The 27,313-nt window shown below is 32.7% G+C and overlaps 1 protein-coding gene across 5 annotated transcripts in view; it reads right to left on the minus strand.

Moving 5' to 3' along the window:
• The window catches only part of LOC117117476 (myosin-11-like), a 63,401-nt gene that overhangs the window by 5,774 nt on the left and 30,314 nt on the right, over window positions 1-27,313 (minus strand). For 4 of the 5 annotated variants that reach the window (XM_033261790.1, XM_033261783.1, XM_033261803.1 and 1 more), the window contains 11 exons: window positions 25,047-25,136; window positions 20,781-20,834; window positions 18,335-18,406; window positions 13,765-13,854; window positions 12,832-13,638; window positions 11,325-11,483; window positions 8,762-11,029; window positions 4,499-4,640; window positions 3,603-3,708; window positions 826-1,087; window positions 180-519 (listed from right to left, as the gene is read on the minus strand). In XM_033261790.1, the coding sequence (XP_033117681.1) occupies window positions 180-519; window positions 826-1,087; window positions 3,603-3,708; window positions 4,499-4,640; window positions 8,762-11,029; window positions 11,325-11,483; window positions 12,832-13,638; window positions 13,765-13,854; window positions 18,335-18,406; window positions 20,781-20,834; window positions 25,047-25,136 (4,390 nt within the window). The remainder of the gene's footprint in view (window positions 1-179; window positions 520-825; window positions 1,088-3,602; window positions 3,709-4,498; window positions 4,641-8,761; window positions 11,030-11,324; window positions 11,484-12,831; window positions 13,639-13,764; window positions 13,855-18,334; window positions 18,407-20,780; window positions 20,835-25,046; window positions 25,137-27,313) is intronic. The other variant, XM_033261797.1, reaches the window with a different exon arrangement.

Raw genomic sequence — 27,313 nt, forward strand, 5'->3', positions numbered from 1 at the left:
TTAGAAGGCGAGTGCTATAACCATAAAGTCACCTATTGATTCAATGTATTTCTAAATTCTAGAAAGCATACACACTGAACAGTTGCTACTGTCATGGTAGATGCGTTCCCGTCGTGGCCCTAATTTAACCAATTCTACCACTACCACTACAGACTCAATAACAATAAGTTGCTACTTACGTCTTTCGCATTCTGGAGGGAACCAAGCATTGTACTTGGAATCAAACTGCCCCGGACTGCTAACAGGCGATTCAAAAACTTCCTCACAATCAACAGAGCCCTCTGGGGCCGCAGCACCTTCTCCACTTGTGCGTATCCTTCCGCCCTCTGATTTCAGTGAATTCACTTGCAATTCTAGCACATCAATACGCTGACCAAGGTGGTGTCGCTCGCTTTCCAGATGTTTGTTCTGTTGCTGCAATTCTTTGTTTTCTTCCTTTGTGGCATCAATGTTTGATTTGAATTTCTGCATTTCATCCATGCTACATTTCAACTCAATTTCTTTAATCCTGAGTTTAATCTATGTTAATAAAAGAAATATTTAAAAATATTTTCTATTTAATCAGATGGAATAATGACTCACGATGGTGATGACAATAATGGTAATGATATGAAGGTAATAAGTAAAATGATGATTACGATGATGATGATGACTACGAAGATGTTATAATATATGAAGACACTAATTAAGCTGATTATGAAGATGATGATGGCAATGGAAAGGATGATAGATGATTATAATGATGATAATGATGATAATGATGAAATGATAATATTGATTCAAAATATAAAACAAAAGATTAATTCCAATATAACTGCCACTCACTTGTAGATTCTGTATCACATCATTTTCATCAAAACCCTTATCTCCTTTTTCTACTTCTTGCATTAACTTGCCAACATCTTTTTCCAACTTTGTTGTCATCTCCAGGTTCTGCTTTGCAATCTCATCTTTCTTTTTCTGCAGTTCCTTCATCATATACTTCAGGTTCTCCACCATCTTCTGCAGACTCCGGTTCTCCTGGCATTGAGAGGAATACTTCTCCGACAGGATGTGCCATTCCTTCTCCATACGATTAACTACTTCCCTGGAAGAAAAATAAAAAACAATTTATATCAAAATGAATAACTGAATTAACTCCCCCATACATAAAAACTGAACAATTAACTAAAAATATAATCTTAGGTGTGCAGCTAATTAATATAATATTTCCAGGATTATTTTTTATTTCAATTCATTATTATTTATACTAGGGAACCTGTTCAACACTAAGGGAATGTTCTCTTACAAATGCAAGTATCATAATAATATAATAATGTCAGAATAAACTGCCTATGCACTATACATTATTACCCGTGATCACAGGACCAAACACCTATGGAACACATCCTCAGTTCCCTGGGGAGCACAATTCCATACGCAGCTAGAATCAGCGCTTGCTAATAATTCCTACCCCTAGGTGGAGACAAATGTAGGTGCTTTGCCCAAGGACACAAGCAACTTGCACAGCTAGTCTTTCAAACACCCAACCACAAGGCCGAGAGTCCAGTGGCGCATCTGGGGGGGGGGGGTGCCCCTAAAATCACCTTATCTGGGGGGGGGGGGTGCCCCTAAAATCACCTTATTTTGCGAGTTAGGACTGATTATCGACCCTGATCACTTCACCTTCGCGCCCCCCCCCATCAGCACCCCCATTTCTAGACTTCTAGATACGCCACTGCAAGAGTCTGAGCCACAGCCGTTGCGTCAACCATTTCGTAATGAAGCTTATGGAGTATTGTTTTAGTTTGAGTACAAACCCAGATTCTGACAAGATTTGAACACTAGACCCTGGAATTGGGATACAAGGATTCTAATTACCAGACTACAGTTCTCCATATCAGAAGATGAAAAAACAAAGATAGGAATAATAAATAGCTTTTGCAATGAAAAATGATAATGAATGAACTTCTATTTAGTGTCTACACAGATAGATATCTCAAAAAATTTAAAAGTGAATTACCGCAAAATAGCAAACTGTATGGTTTACTTTTGTCGAACAAGCATATGTGTTAAGTGAATACTACCTAAAATGTGCAAACTGTGAACGTAAAACAAATTTCACACGTACACTAGAGAGTTATAATGAAGTGAGGCACATTTTTGTGAGCCAATTTTATAATGTTTAAGAAGGAAATGCATAATAGAAAGTGTATGTTGTTATCGTTTTAAAGAACATTAAACTTTGGCAGAGTGTTTATGTTTTAAAAAGCTGGAATTTCACTAGAGACGGTACAGTGCTTTGTAATTTGCAAAAAAATAATCGATTCAATCAATAGATTAAAAGACAGGATGTAAAAGCAAAAATCACTACGAAAAAAATCTAATTCTATCTTCAATAGTGATAGTTTTCAGCATGGTATGGAATATATTAAGTACTGATATAATTCTCAAATGTTACTTAAAGAAACAAAATAATAATAACATTTTGTTGATATAAAGACCAAAAAATGCAAGTGGAGGAAGCTTCAAGTTTATCTCAGCTAATTAAATGTAGCTTACATTTCACAGTACTGTATATATCAGAATAATCCCTTTGAGTTATTCCTATACTTCTGAGGAGCTTTATATAATGACAAAGCATGTGCTCACAGTATACCAAGGAATTATGTTCTTGTATGCAGCAACATACTATAGTATAGTTCAGTGAAGCACATAGACAATAATTATAGATCACAAATCATCTCAAATACCAACTAACGATGAACCACTAAACACTTCAAAACTAACAATCAGTTCATAAATGAAAAAAATGAAATGATGACCTTAAATAATTTAAAAACAAATAGTTACATAAAAATGTAAAAAAAAAAAAAAAAAAAAAACACCAATGAAAACATATTAAAAATACTTCAAATTGTTTATTTTATACTGTACAACTATTGGTAAACATGATATACACAAATATTAAACAATAGTAAAAATTTCATTATATTAACCATTTGACTAACCTGTCTGAAGTACAATAGTACACGATGAACGATATCTGATTCAGCAAAATTGTTAAAAGTTAGTTTATAAAAATGTACTTAAGTTTTGTTTTAAATTGTAATAATGACATCATGATTAGTATAATTAGAGTGCAAAACGATGCACAGTTCTTACATTAGCTGCTTAGAATGTAATAAGTTAAAGAGGAATGATTGTTAGGGAAACTATAACAGTTCTTAAATTAGCTGCTTAGAGTGTAATGAGTTAAAGGAAGAATGATTATAAGGGAAACTATAACAGTTCTTAAATTAGCTGCTTAGAATGTAATGAGTTAAAGGAGGAATGATTGGAGAATGGGAAGAAGGAAGTTATAATTCTCAGGAGGGGGAAGGTTCATGTGAAGGGGGATGGGAAGTTTCCTATACAAGTTTAACTCAGAAGTGTTTCTTTAATAGAAAAGGTTATGATAAAATACCACTACAGTAGTAAACTGTTCAAAAAGGAAGTTCTTCCGAACCCCCAAACACACACACACAAACGGTTTCAATGATGTGAAATTAAATTTGAGAGGAAAGATAGAAAAGAACTTCATGTTACTTGAATAAATACTCATGGTCATTAATCATATTTACCTGTGCCTTTTCATAACGCTTTCCACGTCATCAGACATCATCTCACCGACACTTAATCGCTCCCTCTGCAACTCCTCCAGATGGACTCGTTTCAAAGCTGATATTGCTAAAAATACACAAACAAACAATTTGTTTTATTGAAAATGTTAAAATATTTTAGTAGTCAATTAACAGATGCATATTTTTGTAGGAGAATATCTGTAGAGTCAGTGAAAACTGATGTGTTTAGATTTGTATCTTTTTGTTGAGTCTCAAAAAAAGTTGATAACTTTAAATATAGTCATAGCTTTCTGTTATCAGGACATCTTTGTAATCTTTACTTGTCATGTGATCACTCTAGGTAAGACAGTCACATGACAGCAGATCAACAGGTAAACTGTACTTCGAAAATGCAATCAACCGTCAAAATACTATCATAATAATATAATAAATAATAATAAAAAAATAAATAAAAAATAATAATAGCAATAATAAGAATGATAACAATGATAATAATAATGATGATAACGATAATAATAATAATAATAATAATAATAATAATAATAATAATAATAATAATAATAATAATAATAATAATAATAATAAAAATAATAATAACTAGCGCTAACTCGGACTTCAGGGGAATATCTTGTGTTATTTTCCCCTTAACGTCGTTTTTTTTATTGCTCTAATTTCTCGATTGTCTAAGTTCCCCTTAAGGTAGGTTTTAGTAACATAATAATAATAATAATAATAATAATAATAATAATAATAATAAAAATAACAATAAGACTGTAATATTAATATTATAATATTAATAATAATAATAGCAATAGCAATAATAATACTGTAATATTAGTAATGTAATATTTATAATAACAATAGCAATAATAAATAATAATAGTTTTAAAAGAAACCTTTTGCAGTTGCAGCGGCCTCCTCTTCCAGTTCTTTTTCTCGTATATCTTTCAGCTCTTCAAGTTCTTTCCTATATTGTGATGTCTGCTCCTCCAGCAAAACACGATGAATTTTTTCCTGGGCAACGAGCTCTTCCTCAAACTAATAATTACCACAAGACAAATTATTATAAAATTGAATATGAAACAATGCATTTAAATATTTTTCTTTCTAGTATCTTTAAATCAAAGAAAATCTATTTTGTAGCTGTATTCTATAATTTCCACTACATCTGCAAGCTTTTGTTTATGCATACATCCAATATTCCTTTAAAACAATCAAATTAGTTTTAGATAATTATTACATTGACATATTTAAATCAAGTTCTTAATGATATATTCATATTAAAGATGTCATAATATTTCTTTTTTTTTTTTTTTAGATTTTTCCTAATCTACCCATAAATTTATAACTACACAAATTGAAATTTTAATGCAACATTACCATATGAACCAAATGAGCTATTATTATTAAAAATACAAATTGTTAAGTACATATACTTACCATAAATTAAATAAAGTAATTAGTTGTTTTAAGTATCCATTAAATAATGCATAAACCCACATACAAATATATATATTGTATATCATGAACATGTAAATACAAAAGGAAAGAACAACACATTATTAATCACATTATTCTTCACGATACATTTCATGCACTGTTAAAAGAAAATATTAAAATACAGTACTCATTTTAAATTTGAGACAAAATATTACTTGCATATTAATGTGGTGTTCGAATGACTTTACATTAAATTCACTGGCTAGTGATTTGTATACCTAAAAAATGACCACTGTTTTTTTTTTTACAACATGCTACTTGTTCAATACATAACATGCAGCAATCTGTAACAGATTGTATCAGCAAATAGAACACCTACTCATTAACTTTCTCAACTTCAGGAGTTTAAAGTTGGAAGAAGCCACTTCTGGAATATCTGGTTAAATGAGTTTTTTCAACACATCTCACTATATTATTTTGCTGCAGAATGTGATACTTATCACCAGATGATTTCGAGGAGACAATTGGTAATACAGCAGTAAAAACATGTGATGAATATGTGGAAAGTAGGATAGTTTTTTTTAGAGAGATTTTTGCTTGTTTGCCCTAATTTTTCATTGCTGATAAAATCCATATTGGTCACAATCACAGTACTTTACAAGATCAACACACTTTTATAAAACAACATAAATGATAGTAACATAAAAAATGTGATGCATAAATTAACCTAATGTATGATTAAATAAATAGATGTAAACAATATTTTGTAAATATTACCTATGGTATGGTAGGTGGAAGTATAAATAAGATAAATAATAAAACCTAACATTTTAAATATTATATCATGTGTATAAAAAAAACCCCAAAAATACAATCTTGAGATTCTACCTGTGATAGAAAATAGAGAAATCCTGTTAGGAAAATATGTGTATTTTTTTTTACTACCACAACAAAAACAAAATGACCTCACTGCTAAATCTAATCAATTTAGATGAAATATTTTGATCAAGTGTTTGCAATACTCAATTTCATTTTAATGACATAAAAAAACAAAATTATATCCACATGTGAATTAAAACAATAATCACTGTTACACAGAATACTGGTGTGATATTAGTTTATGTTTTAATTAATGAGTGCAAAAACAAATTTGATATAAAAACAAATTAAGGATCAAGATTAAACTTAAAAAAATTATAACAGCAAGTTGAAAGAATGACATCAAATTGACATGCCAGGCAACACAAGATTACAGACAGGCAGATGAGCAAACCATGCAGCGTTTCTTGTGCAGGAACATCGAGACTCCTTACCTCATTATTTGAGGTCTCCAAGTCCACACTTAAGCTATCTGTGCTCTCTTTTAGGTTTACGTTCCTTGCAAGCTTCTCAGATTCCTGCTGCCAATTTTTCAACCTCACTCGATGCTTCTCCCGAGAAATGCATTTCTCAAGTCGGACCATCTGTTCATGGAAGCATGTCTTTAAGTAGTCAACTAGTTCTTGTTGTCGACACTGCTCTTGAACTTTTTTCTGAAGCATTTGCTGTTTGGAAATTAACTCTTGCTTTAGGTTCTCCAGCTCCAGTTGAAGACTATGTCGTTTGTCTGCGGTATCACATTCTTCCATCTCAAGCTGTTTGTTCAGACTTTCCAGTTGCTTGGACAAATCGGCAATCTCATTTCTGGCCATAGTGTAGTTACTCTGCAGCTCTGACATCTCTTTAATGTGCAAGTCTCTTTGATCCTTTGACATCTTTTCATATCGCAAACGAACACTTGTGATGTTCTGAGCATGCTCAGCAGCAATGCTCTCCATGACCCCTGCCAGACGTTCAATCTGCATCTTCTCATGATCAGCTTCAACTTGCCTGGCAATGTAAATTGACTCTGCTTGGATAATTGCACGCTCTGCTAACTGCTCAGCAAACTCTTGAATGCTGGAAACTTGGACAGCTGCCTCACTATTTTCCAACCATTTTTCGTCAATTCCATTTTCATCACACTTTCGTTCTTCCTTCTCAATTAATGGTGGAACCATGGTGGTAATATGGCTATTTAGGTAGTAAGCTACACCCTTAATTACAGCCTGGTAAACTAACACCTCCAATATATGCTGGATTCCAATGTAAGTTTCATCAGAAAGACCGACATAACCAGCATTCCTATAACTAGAATCTATCTCTGCCAAAGCTAGATAAAATTGCTGCTTCAGTTCCTCTGAAGCCAGTGCCATTTCTTTGTTAACATGTGCTTCAATGTCATGGTAGCGTTTTTGAGCCGAGTTCAATTGCTTTTTCAACAACTTTTGACAGCTGCCGCTCTCAGTCTCAATTTCAGCTTGATATTTGGATTTTATTGTTTGTAGAACCTGCTGAACTTCAGCAAGAACCATACCCTGATAGAGATGATTCATGGCTTGGTGTCTTGCATCTTGTAAACAAATACATTCTAAAATTGAACTAACTACCGGAGATACATCCTGTAGGGACGTGCTCATACCCCCAGTGCTTAACACTTCAAAGTGTCTGTCAACAATCCTATTACTATCAAGACCCAAGTCATCTTCCCCACGGTTCTTCCCATTTGTGTTTCCATTCTGTCGAAGGTAAACCTCTTCAGCCATAAGTTTTCCAAGCAATTTCAATCTAGAGGTCTTGTAACTAGCAACCATTTCTTGTAGGTCAGTGTTTAAGGCAGTAAACTCCTGGTGTGCATTATATAGTTTCTTTCTGATCTCATCATTTTTGCAGTCAATTTGAACAGTTCTACTTTTGTGGTTAGTGGACATATAGTATGTCATCTCTGCATCCCTAACAGCATGGTGAGCTACAGAATTAGCAAATGAGTGGATCTTAGCATTTGACTTTCCAACCATGCTTGAACTGTCTTTCCTCTGGTAAAATTTCATACCTTTTTGTCTATGACCTAATCTTTTAGTTTGCCTATGCTTAGCTCCATGGAAGGAGTTTACCTTGGTTTGTGCAGGAGTTCTAACAAGGGCTGCTTCAGCTTCAATGCTTGCTCTACTGGACAACAGATCATTGATATCACTGGAAATACTAGAAGATGGTTTATTAGTGTAGCGATTACCTACTAATTCCTGTTCTAGCCAGGCTTTTAATTGCAATAGATGTTTATTGACATTATTAACCTCTTTTAGACACAACTGCATTTGTACATATTCATGCCAATTTGCTTCATGATCAGAAAATTCCTTCCCACATTCAGCCATTACTTCAGAAGAAATTTGATGCGCAAAAGTATTAAGAGTTTGTAAATTTAGTGGCACATCTTCACAATTGTGTTCGGACACTTGCTCTTCTACTGGTTGGTCTTGGACTGGAGCACTCATGCAGCTGCTAAAAGAGCTATCTGAAGTATAATCTAATGGCAAGCCATTGGGGATCATTAAATGTGCTAAGGAACTTGTGCGTAGGGATTTTTCATGTAGTTGTTTTTGCAATTTGTTAACAGTGTTACGTGAACTGTCTAAAGCACCAAGGACACCTGTTAGCATGGTTGTGACAATAGCTATATAATCTACTTTGATGTTAGTGCTGTCAAATGGAGGATTCAGAATTTCTGGATCTGCACCACATGCAACCAGTTGGTTAGCATCAAGTTGAAGGACTTTGGAGTAAGTCACAGACACATGGATATGAATATCTTTCAACAGACTTTCTACATCATTTATTAGTGTTACACTGTTTTCCTGTACCTGATCAATTTCGTTACACATGGACTCAAGTCTGCTTTTTAAATCGACAATTTCTTGCTTCAGGACTCGCTCTGAAGCACACTTGGCCTGGTAAGACTTACGATTATCTAACTCTCTTGCTGTAAGATCCACAAGCTTTCTTGTCACCTCTTTTAGTTTCTCTTCTGATTCATTAAGTTTGAAGCCAACAAAGCCAGAGTTATATGGTGGACTGCTCACACTGCCATTGAAATCCTGAACAGAACTCTCTGGCTCTTCAGATGTCTCTTCATCTAAAGAAGATGATGAAACTAGCTCACTTTCTCCTTGCTTGTTCTTCAATGAATCTGAAACCCTTTTAATTTTACCCTCCAATGAAGCTGAATCTTTTTCCTGCACCTCCAACTCCATTTCTACATCCTCCAGCTGTGTCTCCAAATCCTTAAGTCTAATTTCAAGTTCACGACTACCTGGTCTACTTTTTGATAATTTAGATTTTTGCTCTAATGCTATTTTACGATTAGCATCTCTCACCTTGCGTTCAGCTGCAGCTAATTTGGTTGTCAAATCTTTAATGCGGGAACCCATCAGAAGAATCTGCTCTGCTTGACTCTTTTCTAATTTTTTGAAATCCTCTTTAGTCTGAATGTGTTTCAATTCAAGTTCATCAAAACTATCTTGTGCCTCTTTAAGCTCTGCTCTCAACTTTTTGTTATCTCTATCACCTCGTTCTGCTCTCACTTTAGCTCGTTCCTGCAACACTTGCATGTTTTCCATCTGTTGCATAGCCTGCATTTCAAGCTCTTTCACCTTCTTGATGTTTAAATCGGCTGCTTCTTTCATAACATTCCACTTCTTTTGCATATCCTCACACTCAATATTTGCTTGCAGTATTTCAATATCTTTTTGTTGTAACTCTTCATGAAATTTTACTGATTGTGCCTCATGTTTTTGCTCATGACTGTCAATTTCAGTTTTCAATGATGCAACCTTTGTTTCAAATGCACCATTATTCTTTTCCTCATGGTCAAGTTCTGCCTGAATCTTCTCACACACTTTCTGCAATTGCTGTAATTCTTTGTCTTTCAAATTCAATTTCTCAACAAATATCTCTTTTTCTTTTCCATTTTCAACAATAAGTTCCATCATTTTTTGTATTTCTTCTTTACTTTGGTCCAATTGTGCTCGCATGTTTTCAAATTCACTTTCATTGACAAGTTGTTGGCTATTAAACAATTCACTTTCCTCTTTTTGCAGTATTGCTTCAGTTTTCTTATTTTGATCCTCATGGCTTACTTCACTCTGTCTCATTATGGTTTGTACTTTCGTCTCTTGTTGCTTTAGTTTTTCACTCAATTCTTCGAACTCTTTCAAAAGTTCTGCCTTGCCTTTTCTTTCGTTTTCTAATTCCACAGATAGATTAGCACCACTGGTCTTTTCATTTTCAAGAGCTTCTTTCAGAAATTTTAACTGCCCTCTAGTTTCTTCTAAATCCTCTTCCAATCGCATGGCAGAGTCACTACTCTGTACAGATGCAAGTTCACCCTGACCTTTTAAAACAATCTGAGCAAGTTCATTTTGGAGATCTGCGCATTTCTGTTGCAAACTTAATTTTGCAGAATCAGTTAATTCAAGTTCATTTTTCAAACAAGCTACAACCTCCTTATGGGTTACCAGATGAATCATATCATCATCATCTGATGACATTTTCAATTTTTCCTCTGCCAGCTGAAGTTGATTTTTCAAGGCATCGTTTTCTGCTCGCATTTTTTCCTTCAATCTTAAGTACCGTTTCTCAAAACGTTCATCATTTTGAATTACAACTGTTTCACTTTCTTCTAGTCTGCTGCGAGTGTCAGTTAATTCTGCCATAAGATCTTCAATCAGTTTTCCAGATTTACTTTGTCTTAAGAGTGTTTCTAGTTCTCTGACTTGTTTAGCTTTGATTGTTGCCTGTGATTCTGCTTCCTGTAAGAGAACTTTCTTATCTCCTACTTCCTCTTCCAATCCATCGATTCTATCATTAAGTTTTTCAATCATATCTGTTACTTTCTCGCGTTCTAACTTCATAGTCATACTCTTTTTGTTTAGTTCTTCTTTACATTTTTCAAGCTCAGAAGCAAGTAGAGAACATCGGTTTTGTAAAGTCTCGAACTCTTGAGTATACAATCTGTTTGCTTCATTTGATTCTTGTAGATTGATTTTGTCAACTTCTTTCTGTTTTAAATCTTCAATCATACGCTGTTTTTCTTCTTCCAAAATGTTCTTTTTCTGCCTTAATTTCTCCAGCTGAAAGATAGAATACAAACAATTAGCTATACTAATTACTGTAGTTATAATATCCAGTACCAATATAGTCCTAAAACAAACAAATAATTCATATTATCATTACCAAATAATATAACAAAAAAATAAATAAATGAAACTCAAGTGTGATAGCATCAGGAAACTGCCACAAGGCTCACATCAGAAACCTTCTTTAAAATAATTTCCAGTAGAAATTAACCCAAATTATATTCTCAATAATATTCTTGTTTCAATATCACTAGATATACCACCAGGAGCTACGTCTGCACTTGCTTACCTGAGCCTCATATGCAGATTGTCCAGTCATGACCTCTGACATTTCATTTTGGTGTTCTCGCTTCAAACGGTCTATTTTAGCATTCAGCTCGATATTGTGCTGGTTTGAGCTCTCCAGTTTAACTCTTGTCGACGTTAGCTGCTCTTTTAAGGATTCAACCTAATATATGTAAAATAACAAAATTAATTGATTAACAAACACTTCATTGTGGAAAATATTTTTTAAAAGAATTTTATTTATTTTATTTCTTTATTCTTAATACAAAAATAGTAGTATGCGAGGATAATCAGCACAATAAAGTACCAACTGGCAAATTTAGTTTCATCGTGGTCCAAAATATTAAATACAGAATAAGAAACATTCAGATGAAAAAAAAAAAAATCTAAGTCTAAGCTCAAGTGTATTTTGTCAAAATCTTGTAAGATATCTGTGTCAGTGTTTTCATCTCTACACAAAAATGCTTTTATAAATGTCAGAATTCATTTACTTTGTGGAAATCTTACAAATTGCATTAAGTTATACATACATTCAGGATTTAACAAGTAACATTTACACTTGACCGATTACGAATGCAAGAAATACATGAAGTAAATCACATTTATTTGAGCTTTGTTGATCTTAATATGTCCATGAAAGACTGTGGTTTATTAATGGTATTATCTTTACTGTGAATTATATGTGGTGAGTGGCTAGCAAAATGCTATGCTAATCTGTGCAGCATGTGGAAAAATAGACAACAAACAAGTCAATTTTAGAAGTAGGATCTGGTCAAATTAATTAAAATTAATTAAATTAAATTAATTAAAATTTAATTAAAAATTAATTTAAAATTAATTTAAAATTAATTTAAAATTAATTAAAATTAATTAATTAATTAAAATTAATTTAATTAAATTAATTAAAATTAATTTAATTAAATAAATAAAGACATTCAAACAGCTATATGAAACATTGTGAACATCTTGAAGCACCTTCTTTGTAGTACAATATAATTTATTTAACTGTTTACAGAAAGTTAAGTTTTGATAATCTTCGACAATACTTTAAAGTTAGATGAGAGTTTTTACAATTTTATATTTTAAGTTTACATTATTCTCACTAATAGCATAAACTGTTTTGAATGCCTGAATTTTTCTTTAAATAAAAAAAAAATTATCTTAAAACCAGGTAATGCTAGGATTATCAAATGCAGCTGGTATTTCTGTGTAGTTTTGGTAATCTTTGCAATACTTATGAAGGTTAGTTGAGTTTTTAAAAAATTTATATTAAGTTTACATTATTTTCAATAATAGCATGAACTGTTTCGGATGCCTGCATTTTTCTTTTAATTAAAAAATTTACAACCACGTTAGTGCTAGATTTTTCAAATGCTGCTGGCATTTCTGCAGCTCTTACATATTATAAAGCTACATTACCCTTGATTTTTACATTCGTTTGTAGTATAAACAGAATTAAAGAGAAGTGCATAAAGAAGAGATTAAAGTGAAGTAATTTTAAAATATCTTACCTCTGTTTCAAGAAGTTCATAAACTGCACTGTTATCTGGGGAAACATGAGTGGTTTTACAATCTTTGGATGTTAACAGTTCTTCTGGTTGAGTCTTGAAAGTTATGTAATCCTCTTGCGGCGTTGTGTCTGATGCAGTGTATTCAACAGCCTTTTTGATCTGAACCCTCTTGCTTTCCTTTGGCCTCTGTCCAGCATCAATGCTACTGCTGCTTTTTGATCTCAAAATTCCACCCTCTTTGACAATTTTCATACTCTTTTCAATATCTCTCTTCATTTGGTCTTCTGTCTTTGGTCTTACACGAGGTCGCTTATGCTTACGTTCACCTCGAGACTTTTTCGGTAAGTCTGAAACAGACTTGGATACTTCTTGGATATTTGGTTCTTCCGGTGGCGTTGCTTCCGTGGTAGTGACGGTAATAGGTGTGCTTGTTTCTGGAACCATTTTTTCGATATCTGATTCTATTTGGCTCACATCATCAAGTGTATCTGCATCATCATCGTCTAGATTCTGCAAAGGTCTTGTACCGAGCATAAAATCTATATCAGGAACAAATTTCCTTGATGGTTGCTGATTCGCATCCCGTATCTCCAACATCGGAGCAACCGGTTTCTTCACGTTTGCGTTGTCTACCGCATCAATCTGGTTCGGTGTTGCAACTTCATCCATCGTTACTTTACTTTGAATTGGACTACTTGATGTTTCGGCCTCACTTCTCGCAGTTGCAATTGCCTTATTAATTGCTTGCACCCAGTTGTTTTTAATTCCACTAGTCATAGCTGCTAATATGATACTATAGTTCTCAGTCTGCAGGTAAAAAAAAGAAGAAAATAAAAAATACTTCTAAAATCTAGAATTTGGAGGCAACATTTTTTTAATCAATTTAGTTGGAATATCAACATTGCTTTAATGATTTGTAAAATTTCTACTCACTTGTATTTCAAAACCATAATTGCGACTCACAGTCGTTGAGCAGGCCTCAATGCAGTTTGCAAGCTCAATAACACCGCTCAAACTAGATTCCTGATAAAAACAATATGAATAAATATAATTAAGACATTTTTTAATCTTCTCTTTCACAAATTTGAAATTAAAATGCTTAGATTTTTTTGGTTGTCTTTAGAATAGACTATATATAAGTGATCACCCATAGCCAAAATATATAGTTTTATGTAAACAGTAAGACTTAAATATACAGATCGTGGTATCTGTCGTACTCACAACATACAAGAAAAAAGTTTTATAATATACTTAAAAAGAATCCTAGAGTGTTGATAAAAAAGAAAGTGGCAAAGTACATGAGCTGAGCATAAAAATGTGAACATAACTCATTTACAACAAATCAGACTGACTTATTGGTGCACAGAACTGAACATTCCAAAATCTATCAAAAGGGTGTATGATACCAAGTACTCAGATATTATGGTGAAGACTAAGAAGCAGTAAATGCTAAACTGATGGATCCAAGTTTACAAAAGCAATTAACACTGTCTACCTGTAGTACAGGCCCATAACGTGACCTAATTTGTGGGTGGCCCCTTTGACTTGTATGATCTCCAATACTCTGGAGCAACATTTTAAATATATCTACGAATATCAATTTTTCGTTTTTAAATGCAGACCTTCTCCAGTTTTTTGGCCGGTTCGTCGTAACTCCCTTAACCCCCACCCACACGCTACGGGCCTGTAGTAAATATACTTTATATACTTACTTTCAACTTTTAATGTATATTACATATTGAGTATTGATTTTTTGTAAATTTATATTTTTTTAAATTCTGTACAGCGCCTGTGATCATTTTAATTGAATATTGTTTGCACTATATTAAATAAAGTTATTATTATTATTATACATCTTTTACATAAATATTGCCTCTATACTGAATATTTTTCATATTATATTGTCTCTCATATTTATTGTCTTTCATATTTTACTTTTTTTCTTTTTCCCCCCAAATTTTTAAATGTAATATTAAGGTGGCACTTTAGTGTATCCTATACTGCCAATGTGAACTAATAAAGAAATCTAAATACATACTATAATTGCAAAACATTAAAGTTATCATGAAGTACATTAACAAATTAATTATATTTGGAGAACATTTTTTTTTTTCTATCTTGGAAGAAATTCATCTGGTATAACTTTAGGAAAAATTTACATCAGCTTTGAAAAACATTTAAACATACTGTATCATTATTTTATTCAATTCAATGCTTCAATGTGCCATTAATGGCCATTATGTATTGACAAACATTATACTATAAGTTACAATAAATAGTTTTACAAGGTACTGTACGGATAGACTGAAAAGGTGAGTTAATTTTGGCCTACATTTTGAGAGCTTGCTTTATAAGGGGAGGGGAGATAGTCGAAGGGTCAATAGACTGGGTCAATTTGCACATGGATCAAGAGATTTGCCAAAAGAAGAAAATTTGCACTCTAAAAGCACAAATATCAGAGTTTGGGACTAGAGATGTTTTGGTGGTAGGAAAAAATCCTGTTACCGACAGGAATTTATCCCAGAACCGTGGGATTGGTATTGATTGATTTATTTATTATTCTTTCTTTAGACTGCAGGCACTTTGAGTACTTGCGTACTGGTTTTCCAAAGGGTACAGTTACAAACAAACCATGAAAATAGAAAGGAAACAACACATAAAAATGTCAAAAGAAAATTCAATGTAAAACTTATAAAATCAATAGAATTTTGGAATGAAACTAATGTCAATTTTTGTCTTGTTTTGAAAGTTCATTCTAACATCATCTTAACCACCAAGCTGCAGTTTGACTAATTACATTCCTATTGGTATTTGTTTATCCTTATTTACTCATCTGATGAAGAATGCATAATAATACCTCAAAATGGTAGATAAAATTTAATCGATATACTGTACACGGTTAGAACCGACTTGACCACTATTAAGCTATCCTAATACAGTAAAATCAAACTAAATCATCAAAAACAATCAACCAATAGATTAAAAATCTGTCAACGCTGTTTAACTCTAAACTAATTCCACCATGGTTCAAATATGCATGTACAGTAATTGAAATAATACAGTTAGATCGGAAGCTAGCAAACGTATAGGCAGCAACATAAGAAGTGAATAACATACCTCAGCTCTAACCTACTTAAAATCAACAACCTACCTAGGCTTGACGACGGCAAACCCCAACAAAGTATGATTCACTGACCACAAACAAGACCAGGTCCACTGTAAGGTACAGACTATGATATCCTATGTGTTAACAGTGAGGTCTGGGTGGAATCACTCTCAACATCTCATTTTTGTGGTAGTTTAAAGCTTATAGCACCTCTACTGGAGTCAGGCTAGGATAACGATGAGTCAAAGAGTCCGTGTATTTTCGTTGTTCTTGTTTCTTTTAACAGGCTTGCATTGTCAAAATGAAAGTTAAACTTAGATGAGGTTCTAAATTTACGGAGGATGAGGCGAAGTGAAAATAGATTTGCGACCAAATCGAGCTCGCACCTTCGACAGGGGAATTGGACGATTGTGACAAGTATAACCCAACCTGTCGACATTGAGTGCTAATGCGGTTTTAAGGATTGATTCCTAATATCCTATGTTCCCTCAAATGGATCGCTAAGCTGATTAAAAAGAGATGTTGCAACAAGAAAACAAATAGGGCGACAAAGTTGAGAATGACATTGGAAAAGAGAACGAGTAAACGAAATTGGGTGCACAACTGTACCAGGCAGTTTGCGTAGAAAAGACGTGTATGATCTGAATGTACGCGAGGCTCGCGTGGGACAGATTGACTTGACGATACAAGATTTAATTTGACAAAGGTTTCCGCCAATGCCAAGATACATATTTAAGCCAGTACCTCGGGCAATTAAGAATTATACATCACTATTATTAGTTCTTTCTTTCATCAGAATGAGAGTACTCAAAATTAGATATCCCGTGCTGACTGTAGCCAACTGACGAAAACTAATCTTCTTAGTAAAACAACAAATCTCTAGTAATCGCAACTGATCGCAATTAATCTTTTCAGTAATCCCACAAATCTTTGATAATCTAAACATCCATTTTTTTTATATCACAAAAAAACACAAGTTTGTCAATGACCCAATCACCATTATGTTCTAAATATTACTTGCATCAGTAAATGAAATATAAATAAAAACCTAAAATTTTTTTTAGCCCTATATTTGGTATATATTAGTCTGAAGTTTAATTGCCAAAGCTAATTAAAGGCAGTTAGCTATCTTGTGGTTGTCTTGTGATTCGTACCAAATTCAGCAAGATAATAAAGAGAGATCAAACTGCTCTTTTCTGAGTCAACTAAACAACTAATTTATCAAATTCACAAAAAATGTTTCATACTGTACAGCAAATCCAGTCACAAAGTAAAGGGACACTTTCAAAATTATTTTCTGAGCACCATTAATAAAAAGTGTGTATACCTTTGTATTGTTTCTCACCACAGTTCAATTTGATTATACATAGATTGTTTCAAAAAGTATGATCATTGTTTAAAGAAGTCTGGTCAAACATAAGATCCAACTCAATACATCACAATAGTATTTTATTTCTTATCATATTCCAAACGCATTTTGATTCAAAGCGCAATCTTGTGGTTTATACGAACGCACTTATACAGCTGCCTTATCACAACTATCAAAATAGATTACATAGGTGACTCATAGAATAAATCAGTTCACCTGAATACCTTTAACTGCATTTAAAAGCTTTTGATTTTTGATCATCTGGTTAATGTGAGAATTAAGGTTTTAGGGCATTATTTTTGTTTGTTAAATGGTCCCAACATTTGTTAAACAATTGTCTACAGAAAACATAAAAGTAATAGACCAAACTATTTTAATATGTATTTCGGTATGTCATAAATTCAATAAAAGTGTTATTATGGTATACAATGTTTTGAATCATGTTGATTGAAAAATAAAGGTTGTGGCTTCACCACAAAAGAGAGAAAAAAATGTTCCTAACAATGTACCAAGTGTTCATATTGGATATTATTTCATGAAAACTAGCAATGGAAAGTTTAAGTTACATTTTGGTAGTTAAGATTAGTGTTAATTGTAGTTAAGATGTCCTGGGTATGACGTCAAAATGCATCCTCTCGAATTGCCGGCGACTAACTGGCAGCCCCATCTACAACCTTAGCGGCTTTTGGATGGAAGGGTGAATGGTCAGCCAGCAGCAATAAGAAAAATAGCTGAACAAAGGGCGGATGAACTCCTTGGAGCCAACGGCCAAACCATGCTTAGTTTAAGAAGTAGGATTAGTTAAGTATCATTTTATTTGTATTCTTATTTATGTTAAGCGCATAAAGGTCTCTATAATATGCACTCTATAAGTCGACCATTATTATTATTATTATTATTAAAACTGTATACGAAATGGTTTTACAGACTTAACTTAAATATCATTTCACGACATCTACCATACTCATGAACGACAGCTTAGATATTAGCTTAAAATGTCATTAAATTTTTAATTTCTTTCAACCTACCTCTTCAGCCTGTTGGTCTTTGTAGTAAGTTAGCTTGTTGTCACACAAAACAAACCAATGCTTACTCCAATCCTAAAAAAATAAATATTAAATTTTCATAAAATATTGTCTTGTTTAAAAAGTTAGTTTACAAAAAACCCTGATTTTATTGGTAATAAAACATTATTAATTAAACAACTGTATAATTATCATAAATTATCAGCAATGTTAAGTAAAGGAAGATATATTATTAAAGTTCATTATTATAATTATTATATCATAAGCCATTATCAATTATCATAGATCATTGTCATAAATTGTATCATTATCAATTAGCACCATATTCATTTTATTTTTATGATTATGTTGATTAAGATAAATACTCTATCATCTCATTTAATAAGTTTTTTTCAGATATTATTAAACAAAATTTGAAAATTGTTTGAAAAATATGATTCAACATCAGAATATGCATGTTTCATTTTTATAATATTAAAATTAAAAATAAAAGTCACAAAAGGAACAAAGTAATTAGTAACAGCACTTGTTTTTCTTTTTCCCAACCAGCTTTAGGAAAAACATGTTTTGACCTATTTCAGCCTCAACCCTTAGTAAAATGCATAGTATGTTTCGACAGGAAGATGTTGGTTTCCTATGCTGTATACCAGCCTCAATTTTAACAACTCTGAGGGCTACTTTGGCCTTAGCATTCTACAGGTGGACAGCTACCCATAATAAAATATGAAATGGAATCATGAGACATCTTGGGGGAACAGAAACAGTATTAGTTTTCAATAGGGGGCGCTGTACATTCTGACATGCAAGAGGACCCACTTGTCAGACAATAGAGGAAGAACTGACCAATGACAGAAAACCGACAACAGATTGCTGTAAACTCATGTCACATCGTCGGACTGAAATAGAAACTTTCGGTAATTGCATGTCCATCATAATGTAGTGCTACATATTTATGTAGCAATGACACAGCATTGTGTTCAATGTGTAAGAATATTTATTCATAGAATTAAATATCAAATACTTATTATAATATATTATACTTTAATATTATACAATACTATAAAACTATATTATGATAAAAAGTCCATCAAAATTCATATAATGTTAAACATTATTTAATATTATAATTATATTAAAGGAAATTAAATTTACATACCAATTTACATACCATTTACTGTGCCAATAGAAAATTGTAGATTTTGTTGAATGATTAGATGTTAACTGGCTGTGCATTATCAATGAATTAGTGCAAAGAATAATGTCATCTTGACTGACTTTAAATGTTTAAGGGAAAATGTAATATGATTTTTTTATATTTTCTATAAGTTTATTTCTAGAAATGAAAAAGAAAACTCTTGAGAACCCTTATTAAAATCCGATATCTGTGTGGGTAAATAATGCACAAAGTAACCACTCAGAAACTAATCAAAATGTGAAAGTCCATTAAATTAAAAAATATACACACAATTGAGATATAGTACCCTTTGTTACTAGTTGATAAGTTATGATTCATGGTTAAAAATAGAATGTCTTGCCAAATTTATGAATTAATTTTCGACTAATTACAATTTCCAAGAATATACTGAACAAAATTATGTAAATTAATATAATTTTATTATTAATTTATGAGTCATATGCAGTGGAATGTAAAACATACTAAATATTTAAATTAGTGAATGTCACTGATTGGTCATCCAAGGATATATTGAATATTCATTAGGATACTGCATTCATTTCACTGCTTCGATTAGGAAAAGTAATGCATATTCATTAGTTAAGTACAGGAGCTGATTGGTCAACAGTAGAAAATGATGTGAAGATAAAAATGATATGGAGACCTGCAATATTTCAGTGTAATACAAATATCAAATTTCCAAATCAAGAATATGGAACTTTTATATAGATGAAGTACCAAATTATATTCTTTGAATATTCTAAAAAAAAAAAAAATTGGAAAAGATCTTTATTCTCGTCTATTTCTGGAACCATACTTAGGGTTGGGCAATAGTGTTTTTAAAGTGAAAGTGTTTTCCTTTCAATAGTCTCTCTCAGGCGAATTACTAGCCTCAAGATTTAGTTCAAGATAAGTCTATTTTTATCAACATAGGGCGTCTCCAAGGAGTCCGTGTTCTGGTAATTTCATTGGCCAAGTACCTGCTTCACACACCTGGTTGGGAAAAACAATTGATGCAACGCCAGTCATCAAAGTAATTTTGTCTGATTTTAGAAGTGACTGATTGCAAACAAAACTCTTAACTTTGAACCAGTTAAGCAACAAGTGTTTTCGATAATTATGAAAGCGACGATTCCATCCAAAAATCTTTCCAATTTCAATCCGAATATATCATCAAATAATGTATAGTGTATTTTTATTCGATAATAAGCCAACAAAACAAAAAATGAAATAACCAAACAAATTAATGATCATTAAAAAGAATTTTTGTATTACCTGTTCACTTTCACCTTGTTTTATTAGCCATCCTTTCTTCAAATGAAAGAGACCCTGTAAAGAAGGAAGATTAAAAAAAAACAAAATATAAGAGCAATAATATGATAGACAATAGTATTAACAACAATAATAATAATACAAATGAGAGTTGCTATTTCAGTTAATCAAAGAATAACAATATTTGATATTTATCAGAAAATTCAACCGAGTCAACATGTACACATGCATATCAAGACAACTGCAAGAGGGCGACAAACACTTCTCAAGGTGTTCCAGGAAGCCCAAGCGATCAAACGCTGATTAAACAACAACTGTAAAACTGAGGACAAGGAAATGTGTGTCAAACCTCTTGCGAGCCGATGATGAAGTGTGTAGGATACGCAACTAAAGTAATGTCAATCACAGTTTGTAAATTTATCAGGTAGAAAACAACAACAATGATATAGCAACAATAATAATTGAACAACAACAAAAGCATAACAACAAGAATAAAACACAATAATATTACCAACAAAATAACAACAACAATATAACAACAACAATGATAGTGTTTTTTAAATAATATGCATAATAAACCTAAAATAAAAGATCACTGCAAGTTACAATATTAATTGTAATTAATTGGACCTCTTGCAGTTTTTATACTCTTTGCTCAGATAATCCGTCTGATTTATAGTTTCCTGATGAAGTCCACTGTGTGGACGAGAGCTAGAGAATAAATTCTATATTGTTAGTCTCAAAAGTGCTGCTGTTATTTACTTTATATTGTTCTATAATATTAATTGCTTATGAAGAGCTTATGGAGCAGCTTCAAGGAGTGTAATTTTTAGTCAAAAACAATATAAATAACTAATGGTACTTTGAATACAGTATGTATATAAATGTAATATATATGTACATACATATGTATTTATGTAATATGCATATATAGTGCTATACTAACAAGATATTAGTAAAATATAGGTCACCCTCCAATTAAAAACCACTTTTTGGTCCCAAATTAACAATTGTCTTTTATCTTTATTATTCCAAAGCTGCTAAAGAACATGGAAATCCCAGTCCCAAAAATGGTCTTTATTTGGAGGGAGACCTTTAATACCATATTAGGAGATAGACTGTTACCTTTTCATTCTACATGATATCTAAGTTATACTGGTCTCCCTCTAATTAAAGACCCTCCAATTAAAGATCAACTCCAAGTAGAGACCACTTTTCTATGGCCAAATATTTACAAATGTCTTTTATATTTATTATCCCAATTAGCGACCAAAGCTGCAAAAGACCATTTAAAGTGGTCTTTAATTGGAGAGAGAACTGTATTACAAAGTTTAAAAAACACATAAAGCACAAACACAAAAAATAACTTGACCACATCAAGAGTTATTTTGGCAGAATGAGACTGAGACACTCTATTTCCTGTCTGTGTCTTTCCCTCTAGTACCATATCAATCCTCCAGTGATCACCAATTCTACCCTCAAGTGCATTGCATGATACAATGTTATAACAACCACATGGTTATGTTCGCAAATCTTCTCCACAAACACTTATTTTCAAATTCCCCTCTCAATTGCAAATCAGAACACCGCTAAAAATACACCTCGCCAAATAGCATCATGGTGGTGGAGCTACTAACGACAACGATTTTGATCTTATTTAGCTGGAGCGAACCACAAGTCGACTTACTGGCAAAGAAACATGGGAATGTTGAAAGCTATAAAACAGGTGGGTACAAATTTTCATGATAACCTGGCAATTAATATCTGTCCTGGTTGATTATACAGGTTGGTGGATTGAGATGTGCCATATTTGGTAAAACGGAGGAGTTGACAGAAAATATGAATGAGTCTCATACAGTCTACCTGGGTGTGAATAAAACCAGATAGAGGGGATTGGATATGGCACTTTCATTTTTGATCAACGATAATTATTTCAATGTATTGCAGTACATCTATGATGTTGATCTGTCGGTCCTGGTAGGTAACTCAATTCCTCCGGGCATTAGTCTGAATTCTCTCAGTAATTAATAAGGTATGCACCAATGTGATAAAACAATAACGTCAACCCTCATTTTTTTGTTATCGCAAAGCATGTTATGTAGAATAATAGTGTTTTTCATTTATAAGTCTGATACCTCGATTCAAATCACTTGTTTACTGATGTATGGAAGGCTTAGAATATGCCAATTTGATTCTTACATGTGACAAAAAATATGTTCTCATCATCTATTATCCTGAAGCATCATGTCTTCCCTGCTCGACTTTACTCGGCTTGGCCTAGCCTGTACTTGCTTTACCCGCATTACAATGTTAGTGGAAATTTAACTAAAAAATTGACTGAAATATGAGTTTAAAGCTTCAGAAATTTCAAAAAGTGAAATCTAAAAAATACAAATTCACCAAGTTAGATTTCTGACATGTGTATGAGGCTTTTTTGGTGAAAACTTCAACATGTATAATTTCCATTCTTTATTTAATGTGTCTGCAAGTGTGTGCACACGATTTGCACACAATTCCGACCAGACACACACACAGCACATAACCATTAGCAAAAGAAAAGTGGCGCCAATAAAATTATGGGTACTCGAGGCCAGGCAAAGCTAGTCACGGTGCAATACAGAGCGGAAATTGATATTTTAGCTACACGAGAACTGTCCCTCCATGGCTGCCTCGCGATAAGGCTGTCACATTACAATGTTAGTGGAAATTTAACTAAAAAATTGACTGAAATATGAGTTTAAAGCTTCAGAAATTTCAAAAAGTGAAATCTAAAAAATACAAATTCACCAAGTTAGATTTCTGACATGTGTATGAGGCTTTTTTGGTGAAAACTTCAACATGTATAATTTCCATTCTTTATTTAATGTGTCTGCAAGTGTGTGCACACGATTTGCACACAATTCCGACCAGACACACACACAGCACATAACCATTAGCAAAAGAAAAGTGGCGCCAATAAAATTATGGGTACTCGAGGCCAGGCAAAGCTAGTCACGGTGCAATACAGAGCGGAAATTGATATTTTAGCTACACGAGAACTGTCCCTCCATGGCTGCCTCGCGATAAGGCTGTCACAGGGATATTGTGACACTATCTGCGGTTCACAATTCCACAGCGGGGAAGGAAAGAACGAGAGAAAGGATCGGCATACGCGATGATAATCAAAGGAATCATGGACCTTGACTTGGTGAATTTTAACATTTGGCCGAACCATTGCATTTTTTACGACGCTAGGCTGTGAGCAAAAGATTAAATACCCAGTGGACGGTAATATCAGATGACATTAGCTGTGATTTCTATAGTGGGTTGAAGGTGTGGGTAACGTGTCAAAAAAATAACAAAAGGCTCTTATTTGGGGCATCCTGTTTAAGTATGTAGGAGGTCAGTAGGCCCGTACTGATTTACAAAAACAGCTTGCCTAATCCGTAAACATGACAAATAATTGGGTTATCCGTTAAGATAGTGTCATTCCATGATCTAAAGATGTGGAAATTGTGTGGTAATGAATAATACGCCATTTTGCTTGTCTATGTATTCCTTTAACTAAGGACAAACTTGTTAATTGAGGATTAATTATTTAATTATTCATTTTTATCTGTTTTTTTTTTTCTGGGTTTGCTACAAATGTTTTATTCTTTGTTAAAATTATTATAATTAATAGGCAGGTTCGCAAAACAAAAGAAGTCTTGCTTTAGTTGAAGGAATATATTGGATACCCAAGATATGACTTAAGCTTCATTGAATCAGAATTTTTAAATAATATTTTTTAGGAGCAGAAGCATCAACCTACATTATAATATTATTACAGTATGAACAACAGTTCAATAAACAATGAAATCATTATAAAGCTACTTCTTTCACTGCATTTTTTCACAATATTAAATGACTCATTTTTAAATTGCTGACAATATTTTTTAGTTTCAGCTTTACAAATTTTGTTTTATTCAGTTAAATTTATATTTTTGTTTTATGAATTTTGTTTTTGTTTTTTAAATTTTCTACTGAAACTTTATTTTAATTATTTCTTTCTTGACATTAAATCAGGATGTGCCATTGAGCAACGTTGGTTTTCAGTGGAGCCTCTACAATGTATCATAAATAATACTACTATGGTTTAGTATTCTCCTACAGTACTGTCTTACCATCCTACCTGTAATCATTATACAGTCAAACACAAAGATAAATAAGTAGATTACATAACAAAGCAAATCAATCAATTAATGACCCATCACGACTAATCAGAATTTAAAATAAACCAGGTCAACTTACTGGAAAGGTCATAGCTATTTCCTTGCGCTTCAACATGTCATCTGCCTCCGAGAGATTGGGGTCGGAGTTACTACGCTTTAACTTTGGTTCCTATTGAAAAACAAGAACGTTCATTTGGTTAATAACGACAGCAATGACAGAAACATAGATTGTATTTTTTGTAGGATTTGCAAAAAAGGGATTGGTAGGACAAATGAAAGAATTATAATTTAAATGATTGTTGCAGATATAATCCATATAATCAATATGAATAAATGGCAGTGGAATGACCATCTATCAAAGAAAACAGCAAATAAGAACAAAGACTATCACTGTATGGAAGCCCTGGTTAAGATGGCGAGGTACAAAGAAAGCCCGATTAGATTGATGGTAAAATGAATTGTTGATGCTATCACCTTCGGGAAGCTTTCAACCCTGGCCGTGGTATGAATTATAATGTTATCTGTACGAAGGAAACTATTCCAGAAAAAAGTTATATGCCTGTATATCAATTCTAAAGGTTGAATGCATAGCTGATATGATGAATCAATTACGGTAATATAATTCATCTGTTTAAAAGTGGAAATAAAAACAACAATATTAATTAGTGGAGTTATGATTTAATATCATGTACCATAATCAAACGTTGAGATAATATGCATTGTTTCAACTTGCCCTTCAAAGCCAAAACTAACACCACAGAGCTTTGACAAATTAGTTTTAGTCTAAACTAAATCCTCCATGGACAAACAAACATTATTAAGGAAAGGCAGCAAATGGACATACACAAATAATAAGACTGGAAACTAGAGCTCTGGTTGGAAGGGTTTACGATGTTTATCAAGTTTGTCTATGTATAGTTGAAATCCTATTATTAGTTTGTGGTTTTTGTTTTATTTGATTTTGTGGAAAGAGACTCTCAACAATAAAAATCCCCCCCCCCCCTTTTTTTGGAAACAAAGTCATTTTTACAAGATTTTTGCTTTCGTTTCATGATTATTGTATTTATAACCTTTTGCAAAAATAGATGATGTGAAAGCTGATATGACTATTAATGACAGGCAGTCAGAATAGAAGACAGCTCAGTAGGATTAAAGAAGTGAGACGAACATTCTCAGGCACTGCATGTCAAGGAACAAGTTGAAGCTAATGATGACGATGATCATGATGATGTTTTATGATATACTGTCTTGCTATTTTTATATTATTATGTTTTATTCGTAGTGAATGATGATGATAATATAATGTTGATAAATAAGATAATGATGATATTATTGATAAATAACATGATGATGACAATTAAAATAGGCAATGACAGTAATGGTGATCACTGATAATAACGATAATGACGTAATAAATGACGGTAATAATGAAGATGATGGGAAAGTAAAAATGTATTATATAAATAGAATAGAGGAATAGTGGAGAACTAAAGAGATGCTTTCTTCCTACTGTGACTTACTGCAGTTAACATGGATAAAACTATAAATACAAAAAGGTTCGATACAAAAATCTCAAAGTCTAAGTTAGTACTTTATAAATTTGGGCAGACACTAACATTACATAAATATGATAAACCAGAAAAAAAGGTCAAAACTTTATCTGTTGACTTTAAAATGGATAACCTTTCATTTTTATAAAAGTTATTATTTGACATGTTTTAAATTAAAAATCAAGGAACTGGTACAATCCCCATTTCAAAAAACAATTACACATAATTAAATAAACCACAATAGCTTTAATACCATCTGACACCAGAGGTGAGCAGGTATATCTTAACAACAAAAATATGCCTGTTACCTTAAAAATAAAATCTTTTACTTTCTTATTAAACTCAAACTAAACCCCTAAACGCAAACTCACGAGGATAATACACGCGTCTCTCTTACTATATTTAGCTAACCTAATTTTTGTTCAACTTCTAAGTAACAGTTTGAATTGTATGACTGATTCTCGTATAACTTTCTTGCTCAAGATTTCACGAGAAAGTATAAATTTAGGCGAATGACTAACAGAACTTGTTCCCTACACGTTAATCAAATGAATGCCGAGGTTTTCGCGTGCGGTATTGTGACCTGATTTGGTCAATTGATAGTAATCTATGTGAATATGCACAGTGATTCTACTTTCAACTATATTTTAGTGGAAAATCATAAACTCTCTCATTTGTCTAAAACAGGGTCTATATATGGACCACTGTAATCCCCTACTCGTCTCGAAAGATGTACAAATAAGCCAAATTGTGTATACTGGGCCTACGGTTTATAGAGGCTCCAGTAGGGGCACGT

The sequence above is a fragment of the Anneissia japonica genome, unplaced genomic scaffold (genome assembly GCF_011630105.1).
Source record: "Anneissia japonica isolate Jap-2015-1 unplaced genomic scaffold, ASM1163010v1 scaffold108273_len470852_cov203, whole genome shotgun sequence".
Lineage (NCBI taxonomy): Eukaryota > Metazoa > Echinodermata > Crinoidea > Comatulida > Comatulidae > Anneissia > Anneissia japonica.